This window comes from Phacochoerus africanus, chromosome X, assembly GCF_016906955.1.
Source record: "Phacochoerus africanus isolate WHEZ1 chromosome X, ROS_Pafr_v1, whole genome shotgun sequence".
Lineage (NCBI taxonomy): Eukaryota > Metazoa > Chordata > Mammalia > Artiodactyla > Suidae > Phacochoerus > Phacochoerus africanus.
Window position 1 is genome coordinate 42,365,728 of NC_062560.1, and position 20,601 is coordinate 42,386,328.

Genomic DNA, 20,601 nt, shown 5'->3' on the forward strand with positions numbered 1-20,601 from the left:
TCCCCCCTTTTTAATGTTGCCTTCAAAATCCAGTATGTATTTTGCAGTTACTGCTCGTCTCAGTTCACATTACCATATTTCAAGTGGTTACTATTTTAGACAGTAACAACTCAGTATTAAAAGGAACTCAGTATCAAAAATTATTTTGAATACTTTTTTATGGGTCAAAACACTTTGTTCCTAGAGTTACCTAAATAAATGTATTATCTGCTTTAATAGACTTTATGATCAGTCTGTGTTCTAAACTCTAGAGATGCTCTCAGGCTCTATTCTACAATAGTTTTAGTTAGATAATGGGTCGCAAAATCTCTTAGAGCTAAATTTTGTTTAGAGCGCATGCCATGAACAATTCTAGCCATCTACCTGTGGTGAGAGACAGTTGTAAGTATTAAGAGCATTATCTTCACATTATACTATAATACGTAAGAGACTCAGGGTATGGTTTGGTGTGCACAGACTGACGAGAGCGGTTACATTTTTCTTTTTTTGAGGTAAAATTCACATAAAAAAATTAAAAGTGTGCAGTTCAGTTACAGTACACTTTCTGTGCTGTATAGCCATCACCTTGGTATAGTTCCAAGACATTTTCATCAGCCCAAAAGGAAACCCCATACGCATTAAGTAGTCATCCCAATTCCCCCCTTTCTCTCAGCCCCTGGGAACCACTATTCTGCTTTCTGGCCATATGGATTTACCTGTTCTGTATGTTCCATATGAGTGGAATCATACAATGTGTTGCCTTTTGTGTCTAGGTCCTTTCATTTAGCGTGTTTTCAAAGTGCATCCATATTGTATCGGCGGCTCATTCCCTTTGTTTGTTTTTTTTTTTTTTTTGAATTTTAGGGTCTCATGTGCGTCATATGGAAGTTCCCAGACTAGGGTTCAAATCAGAGCTGCAGTTGCTCACCTACACCACAACCACAGCAACACAGGATCTGAGCCTTGTCTATGACCTATACCACAGCTCACAGCAACGCTGGATCCTTAACGCACTGAGTGAGGCCAGGAATCGAACCTGCATCCTCATGGGTACTAGTTAGGTTCATTACCACTGAGCCACAGCAGGAACTCAGTAGTTCATTGCTTTTTGTGGCCAAATAATATTCTATTGTATGAATGAGAACATTTTTAAATCCCTTCATCAGTTGAGGGACATTTGGGATGCTTTCTCCTCTTGTTAACTGTTGTGAATACAACATATCTGTAAATATTCATGTACAAATATTTATTTGAATACCTGTTTGCACTTCTTTTGGTTATGTACCTAGGATTAGAATTGCTAGGTCATATGGCAGTTCTTTGTTTAACTTTTTGAGGACTACTGTTTTTCACAGCAGCTGCACCATTTTATAGTCCTGACAGCAGTGTACAAAGGTTCCAGATTTTCCACATCCTCACCTACACTGATTATTTTCCACTATGGCTGACACATGGATGTGACATGTTTTTTCATTGTGGTTTTCATTTTTATGTGCTTGTTGGCCATTTGTGTATCTGCTCTGGGAAAAAAATGTCTGTTCAAGTTCTTTGTTCATTTCTTTAACTGAGTTGTTTTGTCCTTTTGTTGTTGAGCTGTAAGAGTGTATTAATTCTTTATTAGATACGTGATTTGCAGTCTTTCTTCCCATTCTGTAGGTTATTTCACTCTCTTGATAGTATCCTTTGATGCAGAAAAGTTTTAAGTTTTGGTCAAGTTCAGTTATTCACTTTGTCTTTGGTTGTTTATGCTTTTTGTATCATATCTAAGAAACCATTGCCAAATCTAAGGTTGTAAAGACTTGCCTCTATGTTTTCTTCTTAGATTTTAGGGCTGCACCCACAGCATATGGAGATTGCCAGGCTAAGGGCTGAATCAGCTACAGATGCCGGCCTACACCAGAGCCACAGCAACTCAGGATCTGAGCCGTGTCTGCAGCCTACACCACAGCTCATGGGAACGCCAGATCCTTAACCCACTGAGCAAGGCCAGGGATTAAACCCACAACCTCATGGTTACTAGTTGGGTTCATTAACCACTGAGCCACGGCAGGAACTCCTCTTCTTAGATCTTTATACTTGTAGCTCTTATGCTTTAATCTTTGATCGATCCATTTTGAGTTTTTGTGTATGGTATGAGCCAGGGGTCCAACAGCATTCTTTTAATATGGCTATCCTGTTGTCCCTGTTGTCATTTCTTAGAAAGACTATTTATATCTCTGTCTCTGTGCCAGTAGCACACTGATTTGATTACTCTAGCTTTCAAGTAAGTTTCAAAATTGGAAAGTGTGAGGCTTCAACTTATATAGTTGTTTTTACTGTAGTCCTTTATCTTTTCATAGGGCTTTGAGTTACTGTCTTGTATTCTTTCATTTCAGCCTGAAAAACTCTGGCATTTCTTACAGAACAGATTGACTAGTGACACACTTCTTCAGCTTTTGTTTTTTTCTGGGAGTGTTTTTGTTCCCCCTTTATTTTTGAAAAATGGTTTTTGCCAGATAGAGAATTCTTAGTTAAATCCTCTTTTTCCTTTCAGCAATTTATATGTGTTATCCCATTGCTTTCTGGCCTCCATGGTTTCTGATATGAAATCAGCTATTTTATTGACAATCTCTTGTATGTAACAGTGGCTTCTCTTTTCCTGCTTTCAGGATTTTCTTTGGCTTTCTACAGTTTGATTAGGGTGGATCTTTTTGAGTTTATCCTTCTTTGGAGTTCTTTGAGCTTCTTGAATATATAGATTCATGTCTTTTGTCAAATTTAGGAAGTTTTTGACTATCATTTCTTCAGATATTCTTATTGCACTTTTCTTCTCTAATTCTCAGATTCCCACAAAGCGTGTGTTAATATATTTGATGTTGACCCACAGGTCTGTTAGTATTTATTACTTTTTTTTATTCTGTTTTCTTTCCTTTCCCCAGGATGGATAGTTTTGACCTATCTATAAGTTGGTTGATTCTTCAGCTTGTTCACATCTGCTGTTGAGAAACCAGCTGGTGAATTCATTTCAGTTATTATATTTTCCTGCTTCAAAATTTTATTTCCTTATTATGATTTCTCTCTCTTCATTGATAATTTCTCATCATTCTCTTTGTTTCCTTTTGTTCTTGCACATGGTTTTCTTTAGCTCTTAAACATATTTTAAGATAGTTGATATAAAGTGTTTATCTAGTAAGTCCAGTGTCTGCCTTTTCAGGAATAGCTTTTGTTAATGTCTTTTTTTTTCCTCCCTTTCTGTGACTGGACAGCACTTTTCTGTTTCTTTACATAATTCATAATTTTCTGTTGAAAACTGACTTAATATTTGAGTACTTTTTTTTTTTTTCCCTTAGGGCATGGTCCCTGGAGTTTCTGTCCCTTTAATATAGTACTCTGCTAGTGTTTTGACATTTTGAATGTTACAATGCAGCAGTTACAAAAATCAGATTCTCCTCCCTTTCTAGGGTTTGTTATTGTTACTTGTTAAAGGCTACAGCTGTCTATTTGTTTAGTGACTTTCCACACTATTTTTTGCAAAGACTGTATTTCTTGTCACGTGTGGGCACTGAAGTCTCTATTCCACTAATTATCTCAGCAGTGACATGACAGGTTTCTTTAGATTTCTGGTGTTCCCCCCCACCCCCGAAAAGAAAGAAAAGTGGGGGAAATACCAGAAAGAAGAAAAACGACTTTTCTAGGTCTTTGAGGATTGCCTCCATGTTGAGTCACTCATACACTTAGCCATGCTGCTTATAAATGTACTTTAGCTTTTATGTCCTTGCTTGCACTGAGTGTAAAGGTCAGCAAGAGATTAAAGTTTATGGTCTTAGATTATTTTCTGAGCAAGCCTCTTGCCCTAGGTATGCATGGGGCTTCTAAATCTACAGTATTACACAGAAACTTTTCAAAGCCTTTATTCCCCCAAAATCTCACTCCCCAGCTTTTCCTTCCAAGCTTTTGGCATGTCTGTTTTTTGCCCCAGCTGGTTCTTTTGTTTATTTTCATTTTATTTTGTTCTCTTTTTTGCTCTTGATAGCATCAGCCTGTTCATTTGTCTTGAAATATTTGGTGGGGGTGGGGGGGAAATGCTCTTCCATTGCAGTACTTGCCCTGATGGAGTTCTTAGGTAGGTGAAACAAGGATAAGTCCCTTCTGTCAGTCTTTGGGGAAAATGTAGACTAGTCAAAACAGAAGAACACAATTCTTTGGGAACAAGATCTACTCTGCTCCCTCTAGAGCAAGGGCCACACACACTAGGAATACAAATGACTGTTTTTAAGTCCACTGCCACACTTAACGTAAGGATCTTATGCTGCATTTAAGGAGCCTTTCTTGTGGTCAGATAGTTTCTTGATAACTGTAAACCTTTGACTGTTGTCCAGATTTCTGGTAAGGTTGCTTGCTGACAGTTTTTACAAGGTTTTTTGTTTGCTTGTTGTTTATTTGGGTGGTGTTGTTTTTGTTTGTTTGTTTGTTTTTAATTTCTGGCAAATTCCCTGCTCTGGCGTTTTTGTTGACACCACTCCTGAAGCTACAGTTCAGAAATCAGACTTCTTGCCTCTTTACTGATGTCCTAATACTAGTGAGAAATGGGGACTAGTTTACAAGGAAGAAGTGGTAATGATATCAATAGTAGCTAATATTTATTATTTACCATGTATTAGGCACTGTTCAAAACAGTCCAATGGTTTATCAGAATCATTATCATCAAATCTTTCCTATAAGGAAATTGAGTCAGAAAGGTTTATAAACTTGCCCAGGTTCACATAATGACTAAGCCGAGAAGCCTGGCTCCAGAACCTAAGCTTTTAACCATAATTTAGATGGTCTTCCATAGAAGCTCTTCCTGAATAAGTTAGAAGTTGACCAAACTCAGCTGTAAAACTAGACTTGACACAAAAATGTGATACTGATAAATAAGTACCACTGGAGCATTTTCTGTTGAACATCTCTAAGGTTTCTTCTCTAAAGACATTTTTCTATAGAATTTATAGCATGCTGATTATTTTTCTTCTTTTCACCTTTCAGGTCATCAAGAAAACAACAATTTCTGTTCAGTTAACATAAATATTGGTCCAGGTGACTGTGAATGGTTTGTTGTTCCTGAAGGTTACTGGGGTGTTCTGAATGACTTCTGTGAAAAGTAGGTTTTCAAGCAAATTTTTTAAACATAATTATTCAAAACAGTAATTGTATATATAGGGCAACTTACTAAAGCTGGATGTCCTAATGCCTGTCATCACTTTTCACTTACCATTCAGCAGAAAATTCATTTAAAATGATTTGATTCCAAACCTATTATTTTGCGTTATTGGGAATACTTTGAGAAGGATGCCTTGAAACCACTCCGTGCAGTAGTAATGATCTTGAATTGAGAGGATAGAAAGTTGAGTTGGGTCTTCCCCTGTGGCTCGCATCATAACTACTTAGTGTTGTGTGTCACGGCTCTGGTTTGATCCCTGGCCTGGGAATTTCCATATGCTGCAGTTGTGGCCTCAAAAAAAAAAAAAAGACAGTTGAGTTGTTTACTGGATTAATTAAACAAAGGATGCTTAAATACTTGCTCGTGTGAAAGATCTGTATTCTAAGAAAAATTGTTTTACTGTAAATGGTTTTAGAAGTGGAGGGAATTCTATAATTGAGCACCCTCATAGGTTGTTAATAACTCAAGCTTGAATGTATTACTCTTTGCAATATCATCATGATATAAATTCTTTTTAAAACTATGTTAGCAACATTTCCTATAAAGGAACTTTATAAAATTTAAACAACAGCTTAAGATTTTTGTTTCCTAGAATTCAAAGAAATCACATAGTGGAAGTGTTCCTTTCTTTAACTAGAAACTCTTCATTTGTTTAATTATCTCGTGCTAAAGGGTACCTTGAAATTGCTTTCATTGATTTAAATGTAATTATTTGTCTTGTTTTGTTTTTTAAAAAATACTTCATTACCTAAGTATTTTTCATTAGTAATGAGATTGGAAAATTATTATGGTTAAAAACATAAATTATATATACATTTGCTGTTATCCCTCCTCAGTCCAGTAAAATACAGAGGGGAACAAAAATCGACCAAAACATTTACATACGACTTTGAAAACTAATTATACACATATGAACTTAAAATTTTTAAATTTTGGGTAAAAGGATCTTTGCTGTAAATGTCTTGGGTAAGAAGTATAAATACAGTTGTAAAAACAACCATAATAATTAAGAATTTCTTTATATACAAGCAAAAGATAATTAACCCTTTATTGCCTTTGCTGTTTAACACATAGGTTTCCTTTAATGTAAAAAAGCCCAAGATGTGGAATTTTAAAGTTTTAAATGCTCTGATAAAATAACCTGATCTGCTTTCATCTATATTAGACCATCAGTCTGGTGGTAACAGAGAAAGAACAGTGTCAAGTAGGAAATCTCCATTGTACTGAAGAAATATTTTTATTTCTTAAACTCTGAGATAGTAATATATTATTGCAGCTGCAGTAGACTGATCCTTGTTCATTATTTCTGAGTAGGAATTGACTATTTTTAGGATTTAGTTGTCTTTCCTGTCTGAATGGAGTCGTAACCTGGGAATAAAGGTAATTGGAATAGGCAGATGATGTCTAAAAAGCTTGAACATGGGGATACTTTTTAAAAGTCTGAAGGGTTATAAGTTGAGGAAATAGCACTTGCATCCTCAGCATTTCAGTGTAATTTTGTTTCATAAAGATTGGTACTGGTTTTTTTGGCTGTTTTGTTTTGTTTTTTTGCTTCTCCTTCAGCATGTGGAAGTTCCCAGACCAGGGATCAAATCCACACTACAGCAGTGACCCAGGCCACTGCAGTGACAATGCTGGATCCTTAACCCACTGCGCCACAGGGGAATTCCCTTGGATTGTTACTTTTGATGTTAACTGGTTTGACCATTTCTCTAGTATGTTTTATGATTTCGGATAATACTTGTTATGAAATAACCGTTCATTTGACTATATGATAAAAAGATGCTTACTTTCTGTAAGTTTGATTTTTTTTTTTTAACTTAACTGTCGATTATTTGTTGGTCTTACTTGATTGCTTGTTTGCTTTTGGGTAGAAAGTTTTCTTCAACTTTATGGTGACAACACATACGTTAGGTAGGATGGGGATTTATGTTTATAACTTTATTTGGCTTTATAGACAAGTTTTTCTAGACCGTATGTAGTTTAAAAAATACTTCATCTTATATTATGAAGAAGTAGAATAAGAAGGAGCTAGATTTTAAAGAAAAAGCTTAGTAATATGATCTATATAGAATGTTTCCCAAGTCTATTGGTGGTGGTGATGCCGATAGTTTTTTGTGCATGTTACGTGAGCATTCATTTTTGATAAAGTTTTTTTCAATTGCATAGTTTTAGTCAACCAGTCATCAAAACTCTACGGAGATTTGACATCTTGTCCTCCTATACTGCTTAGGATTCAAAACAGCAGTAGAGACCATTTCTGTTTTCTATTCAACTTTTCCTCAGAAATTGAACTTATACCTGACATAGCATTCCTGTTTTTGGATTTAAATGACTTGATTGATGTTAATTCCACTTTCCATTTACCTTTTAGAGATCTTTAGGTACTCCAAGGAGAAGGGTTTAATCAAAAGAGCTTTTAGTGAAATGAAATTAAAGGTTAATATATATAAATATTACTTTAAAGTAGCTTTCAACTTCATCTAGATCTTTGAAAAGTCAACTGAAGGTAGTAATACTAATTTTTGCTTAAGTCATTTACTACTACTTAACTGTAATTATTTTTATTTTACATACTGCAGTTTCTTATTTATATAAACAAGTTTCAGTGTAATGAATAAGCATTTTTTTAAACTTTTGGTATCATCTTCCAGTCTTATAAGGAGCTTATTAAATTACTTGATCCATTGCAATATTTTTTTCTTATTTCAGAAATAATTTGAATTTCTTAATGGGTTCTTGGTGGCCCAACCTTGAAGATCTTTATGAAGCAAATGTTCCAGTGTATAGGTTTATTCAGCGACCTGGAGATTTGGTCTGGATAAACGCAGGCACTGTGCATTGGGTTCAGGCTATTGGCTGGTGCAACAACATTGCCTGGAATGTTGGTCCACTTACAGGTATTTTAAAGAATATGTTTAAAAAAAAAGTTTCAGGAGTTCCCGTCGTGGTGCAGTGGTTAACGAATCCGACTAGGAACCATGAGGTTGCGGGTTCGGTCCCTGCCCTTGCTCAGTGGGTTAACGATCCGGCGTTGCCGTGAGCTGTGGTGTAGGTTGCAGACGCGGCTCGGATCCCGCGTTGCTGTGGCTCTGGCGTAGGCCGGTGGCTATAGCTCCGATTCAACCCCTAGCCTGGGAACCTCCATATGCCGCGGGAGCGGCCCAAGAAATAGCAACAACAACAACAACAACAAAAAAGACAAAAGACAAAAAAAAAAAGTTTCATTTATAAAGGATAGTATCTAATGGGTTAATTTTTTTTTCTAAGAATATAACTTACTAAAAATTGGAAGAAGAGTGTCTCCTTGAGTACAATTTTAATTTGTAGTAAAAGATAGTTCAAGTTAACAAATAGAAATCCAAAACCATAGATCTCAGCAAATAACAAATTTATGTCTTTATATACAAAAAAAGGATACTTTTATAATTTTTAGAGTGCTTGGTTTTGTTTTACAAAGGAAACCCTTTATGGGAGAAAGCAAAGTAGAGCAGTTATTCATTCTTTGAAATTTTTCTTTTATCTGGTATGTCAAAATCTGTTTGAATTATGCCTGCCTTGAAGCAGTAGAAAGATTCAGAATATGGCCTTTGGAGCCAGAAAGACCTGGATTAGGACCAGGAAACCTGGCTTTTGCAACTTTGGGCAAGTTATCTAACCTCTCTGGGCCTCGATTTCTTCATCTGTATAATGGAATTGATGAAATTAACAAGATGGTAGTGAAGATTCAGTGGTGTAATCTGTCAAAATACCTCAGCACAACGCTTGGCACATAGCTATAGTAAGCACTCTTTATGTGATCACTCCTATTATTACTACTATTGTAAAAAAGGAAAATTGTGATGTTTTGGTATTTTTTCAGAATTGGAATTGATGATAGCACCTGAGAAGGTGATAATGGTTATCTTCCTATCTTTGGTACTCTGGGTTGCTTTATAACTGTTTTTTTTTTCCTAGCCTGCCAGTATAAATTGGCAGTGGAACGGTACGAATGGAACAAATTGCAAAGTGTGAAGTCAATAGTACCCATGGTTCATCTTTCCTGGAATATGGCACGAAATATCAAGGTCTCAGATCCAAAGCTTTTTGAAATGATTAAGTAAGTGCTTTCTGAAACTGCTGTAGTCCCTCTCTTTTTGGGGAATGTTAACTCTTCAGTACTTTTCCCCCTATAGAATTATGTTGACATCAAATCAAAATGGTCCAGATGTCTAACAAAACATAGTAAGAGTTCACATGTTAAAAGTACTTTTCCCTTCCAAATAGTCAGTACACTATGGTACCAAGAGGAGCGAAGGCACAAATGATTCTACACCAGTAGATTCACATACCTGTGCTTCCTCACTACCCTCTAAACCACTTGATTCCTGGGAGAACTTTAATTTTAATACTGAAAGACTCCCCTTAGTATCAGGGAGAGGGAATGGCATCAGAGAATAGTTGCTGGTACATAGAAATTAGCATTTAATGTAGGAGTTTGACTTCAGTGTTCATTTTTAAAATTTAAATTAAATCATCCATCTTTTAATTGTCCCTCTTCTCTATCTACTTTAAACACTTAATACAAGTTAATTTGCACACATATATCCCAGTAAACTTCTCATTTATTGTTTATTGTCACAGTTTCTAGCCTCGCTATTCTGCAGATCTATTTAGAATATTTTCAAGTAGTGCTGTACAGCAGTGTTTCCCTAAACTGTATTTTCTACCACTACTACTCTTCTAAACCCAAAAGGTGGGAGAATTCTGGTCAAAGAAATATGGGAAATGATGGATTATGTAAAGTTCAAGTCCTTTATTTTTTATTTCTTTGTAAATGTTTTAGAGGCTAAAAGAGTCGGGATGTTCTGTGAGTAGGGGAGAAGGGTCATAATGTATTGTATTATATTTCCCAAACTTATTTGACCAGTATCTTTGAAGAACTGATCTCAAAAACTCATTTTGGAACACACTACTTTATACTCACTGATAAAATAAGTTTGTCTTCTTCTTTGAGTACTTACTTTAAGTATTTCTCCTGCAGCCATATTAATTTGGCCAGTATGCGTTGTTTTCAAAATACTGTCTTTCGAAGGAATCCTGGCTTATTAAAGTGATTTCAAACCACAATCTAAAATTTTATTCAAACAAAAATTTTGTGGCCAAGGTAGCATGCCTGTGGATTATCTTATTCCTTTATCAGTGGAACTATTTTATCTAGTCTGGGCATAAGTGGTAGGGGGAGACAAAAGGTAATAACAAAAAACAAATCATAGCAAGTAATGTACAAATCCTTTCAGAAGTTGGATCTTAGGCACCATACTCTGTAAATGTAGTTGATAGTGAGGTTGTCTAGCTCTTTATTGTCTCATATTGGCATTTTTCTCTGAATAGTAAGTTCAGGGTTACTTTTTGGGGAAAAAATTATGTAAAGTCACTGAAGATGTTTAGTAAGTTGGAAATAGGCATAAACTAGAGGCTATTTTAGATCACCTGATGATAAGGGAATGTTATAGTACAGAAACCATTTATACATAACAGCTGTAGAGACTGAAAGTGACTCATCACATTTTGGATAGATTAGGGTTTTATAATTGGAAAGGATTTTAAAGATTATTTAGTCAGGATTCCTGTTTAATGCAGTAATCCCTTCTATATATAACATCTGTAATTTGTGGCCATCCAGCAACTTCTTGAATAGTCTCATTACCTCACTATAATTCTTAGAAGTTCTTTACAGACTGGCATAAAATCTACCTGTCATTGGGTCCCAATTCCCTAAATATATTTGGGATTTAGGTGGATTCCCATTCAACAAATGTTTGAGAAACAACCCTGAGGCACTAATGGTAGACATAGTGGCATGTAAATTCAAATTCCAGCCCTCAGAGGACTTAAATTCTAGTGAAGCAAGACAGACCTCCAGACAGTTGAATAAATTACTGATAAGTAATATAAAAAAGATAAAAATAGATAATATTAAGGGGGGGGTGAGACTACTGCTTTTTCTAAAGTGGTCATGGAAGGTGTCTGAGAAGATGAGTTTTGTATTCAGACCTGAATAATGAGAAGGAGTCAGCCATGCAAAGATCTAGGGATACAGCACTTCAGGCCCAGGGAACAAGTGAAGACTGAATTGGAGACAGCTTTGACATGTTTATAGGGCAAAAGGGCCAATGTGACTATAGCAGAATGAGAGAAAGAGGGGTAACAATGAACTCAATGAGCTGAGCAGAAACTAGATCTTACCTGAACTTTTAAGACATGGTAAGTTTATATATTTAATTTGGGGTATTACGGGTTACCATTAGAGGATTCTAAGCAGGAGAGAAGGATGGGTTCTAATTTAAACTTTAAGAAAATGAATCTGGTTGCTTTGTAGGGGAACTGATGCCAAGGGGCACAGTTAGGAGGCAGTTGCAACAGAACAGACCAACCTGGACAGACCAAGGGAGTAGAGAGGGGGATTAAACTAGGGGCTAAGGCAAAACAAAAGCTCACAGGACTTGCTGACAGATTGGATGTTGGGATAAGAGGAAAAAAGGAATCAAGGAAAAGATCATTATCATATTCTCTTCCTCCTACTTGGTCTTCGTTAATTTAAACATCTGACCTCTGTCATCTTTTCATCCTTATCATTCTGCTAGACTCCTTCCGATTTATCATTGTCCCTCTTAATATTTGAAATGTTGAACATCGACACGACACTTTCATTCTCTTTAAGATTGTCTTGTGGTGAAATTGAATATTTTTCTACTTAAAATTACTGACGACACTGTTGTTCCTCATACTTTCCTTACATTTTTTTAACCTAAGTAAGTGGAGTTAAATACTTATCTTACTCCATTTTTACTCTGTACTACAAAATGTTCAATCATTTGAATCTTGTTTGTATTCTTCAATTATATTAAGAATTCTCCTCCCAGCTGGAGTTGTCATGAAATGTGATTAGCAATCTCTCTTCGTCATCGAGCCAATTGAAAATGTTAACCACAAGTCCCAACCCCTAGGCCTTGCTCTATAAACTTCCTTTTTAAAATGTAGTCATTCAGCTATTACTCAGAATGTACCTTTTACCAGCCAACATTGATCCCTTCCTTTTATTTATACTTTCTTTCATCTAATGAATACTTGCTGACTATATACAAGGCTCTGGGTTAGGCGCTGAGAGGGTGTGTATAGGTATATGGTATAGGTCCTGACTTGAAGTAAGACTTAGTGCATGTAAATAAATAGATTGGAAGACGTGTAAGGACAGATCCACTGGATTCTTTCCAGCCCCTTGGAGTCAGAGATGTCTGTGTATTTGGGGAGGCAGACGTTTTGTGTAAAGGGTGAAGGTGTGGAGGCAGGGAAAGGAGAGAGGTATAGCACCCAGAGTCAACTTAAGACCAAACTCTTGCACCATCAGAAAGATTCCTCAGTCCATCCATAAAATAATAGTATACATACATACCATGTCTCCTTCAATGAGGGAATAAATCCCTTTTTTTTCAGTAGAACACCAGGCAAAATATTTGGCTTATGTGGAGAGGCCTTCTACTAACTACTAAGATCATGCTGGGGCGTGATAAGCTCCTTACATTGTGAGACACTCAGAGGAAATCTGACTGCCTAGAGGAACCATAAATGCATAATTGCTCCAGCTCATCTTCTTTTCCTCCCGCTCTCATTTTCACTAATGCCTACCTCCTCTGCCCTCCCTCCTGACCTCCTTTACTACTGTGTATTTGCATGAGCTGAAATGTATATTGATACAGCTCTGTTGTTGACAACAGCTGGTGGTACATTCTAGTGTACGATGAGTAGTAGAATAAGATACAGTCGTAAAAGTTCTTAGTGGCAAATCATGTATTGTGTGCCAAACAAGTTTGTTGTGTGGGAGAGCTTTTGGTGGGCTTTTAACTAATATGATCTGATCTAATGTGAGATCCATAAAGATATTTTTAGCAGTTAAATAAATAGAATTAGCTTCTGGATGATAAGACAAAGAAGTGAATCAAAGATACTTTGGCTTTTCAAGTCTGGGTTCTAGATGATGTAGTAATAATAACTGAGCTTGGTCCTTCGCCAAGCACTGAGCACAGTGCTTCCCAGACTGTACTTCAGTTATGTCTCTCAGCATCCCAAGGTCACTTATTTCATTAGAGCCAGAATTTAAGCCCATTATCTGTCTTATGTAAAGGCCACTCAGATGTATCTGTGGCACAGCACTTCATTTTGGAACAGTGGCAGGTTTGAGGTGCCAGTAAAATAGTTGCATAGATAGAGCTGTTTAGCAGAAACCGTAGGAAGTGCAGGATTCCAGAGCTGACTGACTAGGCGTTCTTCTGACTAGCATTTCGTGATTGCCTTGAGAGGAAGAGGAGGGGAGACAGAATGTGGGGAAAGCAAATAGGTTGAGCTAGATAAAGGTTAGAAGAGGGCATGGATACTGTATTGTTATAGAAATAAGGGAGTCTTTTTCCACAAGCTTATTAGTTTTGCTGTATAACTGTTGTGTCCACATCATTGTTTTGGTTCTCAAATCTAGTATCCTGCCAACAAAAAAAGTGGTATGAGTTTGTTCTAGCTTGTTAGCTATACCCATTCTTAAATGGTTCTCTCTTGCTGCTCCTTCCCTCTGCTTTGAGTCATTTTCCTCATCTCCTGTTCACCATCCACAGCAATTTGACTTTCCACCTTCAATATGCTCCTTCTCTTGCTGAGGTCACCAGCAATAACCAACTATTCTAAACTTATAAAGGCACAAATGTAAACTTTCTTTAAAATATCCATTTGGGAGTTCCCGTCGTGGCGCAGTGGTTAACGAATCCGACTAGGAACCATGAGGTTGCAGGTTCGGTCCCTGCCCTTGCTCAGTGGGTTAGCGATCCGGCGTTGCCGTGAGCTGTGGTGTAGGTTGCAGACGCGGCTCGGATCCCGCGTTGCTGTGGCTCTGGCGTAGGCCGGTGACTACAGCTCCGATTAGACCCCTAGCCTGGGAACCTCCATATGCCGCGGGAGCGGCCCAAGAAATAGCAACAACAATAACAACAAAAAATAAATAAATAAATAAATAAATAAAATACCCATTTGTACCTCACATCTGACACCCCACTTACCTTGTTGGCCATTGTTCCAATTTCTTTTAGCTGTGTGCTTGAATTTTCTATTTACTTTTATGACTTTAATATTTTAAAACATCTTTAATATGAACTATAATTTTTATACCTCCTCCCTTTTTCTCCTCTGAATTATCTTTCAGTAAAGCATTACTTCAGTGTACATTAAGCCTATGAATTGTAGGGTATTCTAAAAGAAAAATATCAATTAGATGGAAGAAGTCAGTGGAGAAAATTTTCAAAGATGGTCTTCTTCCTTAACTTTCTCTCTGAATAATTGCTTTTAGTTGTTAAATACTGTGAATCTACAATGTGTGATTTTTAGGTTTTCATGGTTAAGTGGTAAGTCTGCCCAACCATAAAGAATGTAAGCAAAATTTCCCTTGTGCCTTCTCATCCACTCATTCACTTAGCTCTATCCAGTTCTTTATATTTATATATATTATAAATATATATTATATATAAATATAATATCTATTATAAATATATATATAATATATAATATATATATATTATAAATATAAATATATTATATATTATATATATTTTTTCATATTTGTTTAATGTATATTATGAACTGAGTTGGTATTCAGGTACTCGTGACAAAAGGATATGATCACTTTTCAAGCTGCTTAAAGTAAATGGGGAAATAGTCAAAACATTAAAATACATGATCTTTGCCTTAATGATAGATATTGTTTTAAAAAAAAAATGGGGGAGTATAGAAAAAGGCACATTCGAGAGAGGAGAATATTTAGGAAAGATTTAAAGGAGTAGTACCATAGCTCCATAGTCCCTTATCCTAAACCCCTTAGGCCAAATGTGTTTTGGTATTCAGAATTCTTTGGACTTAGGAAGGTAATACAGTGCAATTATATATTTTACCCTCCCAGCAGGGTTTAGTGGCAGTAACCTGGAATCAAACACATTAATATTTTTGCAGTAAAGCATACAAATAATCATTCTGATGAGCTAAGTGAAAACTATAAAAAGTCTCAGGTTAATACCCAATGAGTTTATGCAAAATTTACGAAAAATTTGTGGGATTATAATAAAGAGATTATGAATCTGTGTTTTCACTAAGTGATTAAGAGTGGGACATGGTATTCTCTCCTGTTGTAATCCCTTGTTATCATTTTAAGAATTACCTGTGGTTATTTTAAAAAGTCAATACCACTCTTGTTTTTTTTTTTTCGTTGCACCTTTAAGTTCAAATGGGTCTTTTAGAGCCCCGCAAGTCCGTAAAGTCCTTTATCTGTATGATTTAGTAACTCTGTTTCAATTTCCATATCCTAGCTATTTTACTAAAATACTAATTTTTTTTTAATTTCATTCACGTATAGTTGACTTAACAGTTAAGTTGTGTTATTTTCAGGTGTACAGCAAAGTAAATAAATTATGCATATCCATGTATCCATTCTTTTTTCCCCATATAGGTTAATACAAACTACTGAATAGATTTCCTCATACTATACAGTAGGTTCGTATTAATTATCTGTTTTATATAGTAAAATACACTCATCTTTGTACTCCTTCATATCCTTCCAGATACTTCCTACATTGGCATGAGTTAAAAGAATATTCATATCTTAATTCTTTCATTTCATACTGCAGTGAACTTGACTTGAAAAGTTCACAGCCTGACTCCTTAGAAACATTTTAGTGGAAGCTCAATCATAACTTCTCTTTTGGTTTCCTTTCACTGTTTAAACGAACATAAACTTTTCTGCATACGCCATGTCATTGCACACAAATTTAGTTTCTCCTTCTTTAGACTAAACTTTGAGATGTCTCATGGGCTTAAGTCCTACTTGTTTATTAGTATTGGCTGAAAAGTATAGATTTAAACTTGTTGCTAAAAATTTCAAGTAGAACTTCATATTGGCAGCAGCTGCTAATGAGAAGCCTTTAGAATTTTTAATCATTTTAGTAATGATCAACTTTGTATGTTAGATCTCTTGGCAGCAAGATGAAGTCCTAAATGGAGGGCGAAAGATTTAGAGGCATATTAAAAGGTATTTCAGACAAGAGGATAGAAAGGAACGAAAGTAAAATAGACTCCTTGATTGATTGGGTAGTAAAGGTGAGAGGGGAATTTATTATATTGCTGTGGCTTTGGCTTGGGCCATGCAGTGGGATATTTGTGGTTGTTGATGAAACTGGGAAGAAAAGAGGAAATAGGTTAGGTAGGGGGGATGCTGATTACTAGCTTGGATGGCTTTAAGACATGTAGAGCTCGAATTACTTTTATGATGTTTAAGTGGGAATCTCTCTAACGTAACCAGATGGATATGTGGTGTTGTTTAGAAAAGGAGTCTGGGATACACATTTATATCTCTCAGCTGGCTGATAGGTAATCCCTGCTAAGTAAGATGTTAGCTGTTGAGTTTTTTGAACCGTTAGCTATTTCTGAAGTAGAGCAGTGCCCACACAAAGAAATGAATTAAGGAAGATAATAACTATAAACCTGTTGATCTCTGCATTTTAATTCACTGAACTTTGAATGTTTTTTCCATGGTAATATATCTTATTATCCTTCGAGATATATTAGATTTGCCTATAACACATTAGTGCATCTCCCCTAACCTCTTCATATTTTTTCTCCAACTTTTTATTTTGAAAATCTTTTACTCTACAAAAAAAGTTGAAAGAATAGTACAATGAATATGTGTATAAATTCATCTGGAGTCGTCAGATGAGCTTCTGTCACATTTACTGAGTAGTCTCTATATACACATGTATGTGCACATACTTTTTTGACTGAGCCATATGAAAAAGTAATTTGCAGACATTATGACATTTCACTGCAGATGCTTCAACCTATATCTCTTAAGAGTAAGTAACCACAGTACCGTTTACCATACGTAAGAAATGTGAAATTCAGTAGCAGTCAGCTAATATAATAGTCTACATTTCAGTTTCCCCAATTACTACCCAAAATATCTTTGTCTCTTTTAGTCTCCAAGAGTCTTTTTTCATGATTTTTATTTTGAAGAGGGCTGACCTTTGTGTTGTATAGAGTTCCATATTTGGGATTTGCTTTCTCATAATTTTATCTGGGTTGTACATTTTTTTAGAGTGACTGTTAATGATGTTTACCTTTGGTCAGCCCCTATTCCAATCCTATATAAACTTTGTCATAGATATTTTCATGAATGAAGCTTTAAATAGTCAGTTTAAAACTTAAAGTTGAGAGTGAGGAGATTATTGCTGTTTTTTATCCATCTCTGTCATAGTATACAGTTTTTACCCTTCGATTTTAATTTTAAACTAGTTGATTGAGAGCTAAGAGAAACCCTCATTCTTTACAAAGTGATTCCCATTTTCAGATAATTGAGATACATAGCTTTGGCCTGCATTTTTCTCCCTGTATAGTGCTAAAGGTTCTTTTTACTTCACTTTCATAAGACTCATATCTTTGTTCTATTTTAGCAGTGAAATATTTCTTTTAACAGGATCCTTGAAAGGAATCAAATGATCGTGCAGCAAATGAGCAGTGCAAACTATTGGTACTGATTAGATTTCCCTGTAGATATCAGACTTTCAAAATAAATAGATTCTTTTAGATGCAGTTGAATGGTTTGATCTCAATGGTAGATAACGTCCACTCCAACAAATATGGTGTACATCGTTGTCATTATGTTGGACTATTAGCAAGTTAATGTAATGATAGTGTTTCACATACGTTGGAAACTGGTTTATCCAGCTATTTTGTTCCACATAAATCGCTATAATAAGAAGTTAGTTCAGTACTTCTTGCTTTTTAGGTCCGTCCCCATGGCATATAGAAGTCCCAGCCTAGGGGTTGAATCAGAGCTGCAGTTGCCAGCCTCTGCCACAGCCACAGCAATGCTAGATACTTAATCTACTGAGCGAGGCTGGGGATTGAACCCACATCCTCATGGATTCTAGTCGGTTTCATTACCACTGAACCACAGTAAGAACTCTTAGTTCAGTACATTTTAAAATGTCGAAAACAGAATGCCAATGAGCCCATTTTCCCTTGACAAATTTAATATTGGAAGGTCTTAGATTTGGGAGGAGCATATCAGATAGTAGTCGTAGAAGATTAATTTTCAGAATAAACATTCTCTTGTCTACCTCCCCATAATCTGCCAGATGTGAAACACATTATAAAAGTACTGATAATGTGGAAGTCAGTAGTTGAAAATAAATTTTCTAAATAAATTTTCTAAAATTTCAATGCTATCAAGTCTATTGAAAACAAATTTAGTTTCTTATTGTATCATTTTGTCTTCTTTTGAACATCTTACAAAGCACTGTTTTATATTTTAGTTTTTATTTTTTCCTTTTTTTTTTCTTTTCCCACTGTACAGCAAGGGGATCACGTTATCCTTACATGTATACATTACAATTACATTTTTTTTCCCCACCCTTTGTTCTGTTGCAACATGAGTATCTAAATATAGTTCTCAATGCTACTCAGCAGGATCTCCTTGTAAATCTATTCTAAGTTTTGTCTGATAAGCCCAAGCTCCTGATCCCTCCCACTCTCTCCCCCTCCCATCAGGCAGCCACAAGTCTTTTCTCCAAGTCTATGATTTTCTTTTCTGAGATGTTCATTTGTGCTGGATATTAGATTCCAGTTATAAGTGATATCACATGGTATTTGTCTTTGTCTTTCTGGCTCATTTCACTCAGTATGAGATTCTCTAGTTCTATCCATCCATGTTGCTGCAAGTGGCATTGTTCTTTTTTATGGCTGAGTCGTATTCCATTGTGTATATATACCACATCTTCCGAATCCAATCATTCTTTTATATGTACAATATTAATGCTTTATATGCTTTCCCTGTGCCTTTTGTGTATGTGTGATCATTATGTGTTTGTTATTTGCCTTTCCTTTTTAATTGTCCTCAGTCAGTCTTAGAGTCTGTGCTATGTAATATTCCAGTGAAACATTGCAGGCAGGGCAGCATTGTATATTTGTTGGGAGTCTAGTCTGCCTGCACATCTTGGCTTCTCCATTTATTGTGTGGGGGCCCGTGGTCAAATTACTAAACCTGTTACTCTTTATTTCCTTTTGTGAAAAATGAGGATCAAAATTGTTTCTTACATAGCTTTTATGTGGGTCTTAGCATAGGGTAAGCACTGTAAATGGTAGCTGTTGTTATAATTAATATTCATTATAGAAGCCTCAATCACCTGTTTTTTAAGTAAGTTAGTGTTCATAGACCTAGTCCACTGGCTCTCACCTGCAGACAGTTTTGCCTCTCCCCACCCTCTTAGGGGACACAAAGCAATAACTTGAGTGGGAGGGGTGCTACGAATATTTTGTGGATAGAAGTTAAGGACACTGCTAAACATCCTGCAATGCACAGGACAGCCCCTCACAGCAAAGAATTATCCAGCCCAAGATAACAACAGCCCCAAGGTTGAGAAATCCTGACCAAATAGAATCTGGACTAAACACGTTTTAAATAATCTGTTTTATGTTCTTTTAGGTGTAATTATTACGCTTTCAGTTGGCATTCATTGCAGTTTTTTCAAATTAACAAAATTACTTCCAATTTAGTAAATAATTATTTTAACACAATTTAAGAATTTGACGTGTCAGGTTCAGATATTGATCACTGACTTCCAGGTACTGATAATAAACATTTTATATAACATATATGCTTTTCATAATAGTACTATAAATTAGATGTTTCCTTGGTTCATTTGAGGAAACTCAGGCACAAAGGATAAGAACTCTTGTGTGGAGCTAGGTTATGAACCCAGGCAGTCTAGCTGCTACCTTGTAACTTCCTCTCTGATTTCTTCAGGCTCTACTCATAAAAACAGGATGATTTGCCGAAAACTATGATTAGAAATTTTTGACGTTGTTTCTAATTTCACCACTTATAAAAGAGGTGTGCACTAGTTCTTACTTGCCTGATCCTAAGAATCACCTGAGACGCTTATTAAAATAGATTTCTAGACTCTGTTCCTAAAAGTTAAATTCAAAGCTCTATATGACGAGCCCTGGGAATCTTTCACAGTGGCCTAGATAAATCTTATGATCCAGGCAAATTAGGGACACTCTAGTCTAGATTCCGTCTCTTTTAGAACTGAAAATATTTTTGTTTTCCCTTTTCTTTCACACATAGATTATTATTATCATCACAAGCACCAAGGTGTTAGATATAAATTAGAGCAAACCGTTTATTAAATTCATTTTCCCTTTGATTCCCATGTTTAAATGGATATATGAGATGTTCTACAACTCTTTAGTCTTAGCCTGTTGGCCTAATAATTTATTTAGAGAGTATAGCCACGAAGACCAGTCCGTCCATAGGTAGCTTAGATTGTTCTCATACACCATTGGGTTAAATATACAAAGCTTTGTGATAACATTGA

The 20,601-nt window shown here is 35.9% G+C and overlaps 1 protein-coding gene across 22 annotated transcripts in view; it reads left to right on the forward strand.

The window, feature by feature from the left end:
• KDM6A (lysine demethylase 6A) overlaps positions 1 to 20,601 on the forward strand; it is a 200,500-nt gene that overhangs the window by 169,774 nt on the left and 10,125 nt on the right. For 20 of the 22 annotated variants that reach the window (XM_047764520.1, XM_047764529.1, XM_047764527.1 and 17 more), the window contains 3 exons: positions 4,984 to 5,098; positions 7,871 to 8,058; positions 9,116 to 9,257. In XM_047764520.1, coding sequence (XP_047620476.1) covers positions 4,984 to 5,098; positions 7,871 to 8,058; positions 9,116 to 9,257 — 445 coding nt within the window. Of the gene's footprint in view, positions 1 to 4,983; positions 5,099 to 7,870; positions 8,059 to 9,115; positions 9,258 to 15,677; positions 15,722 to 20,601 lie in introns of those variants that run through there. The other 2 variants (XM_047764537.1, XR_007132806.1) reach the window with 2 other exon arrangements.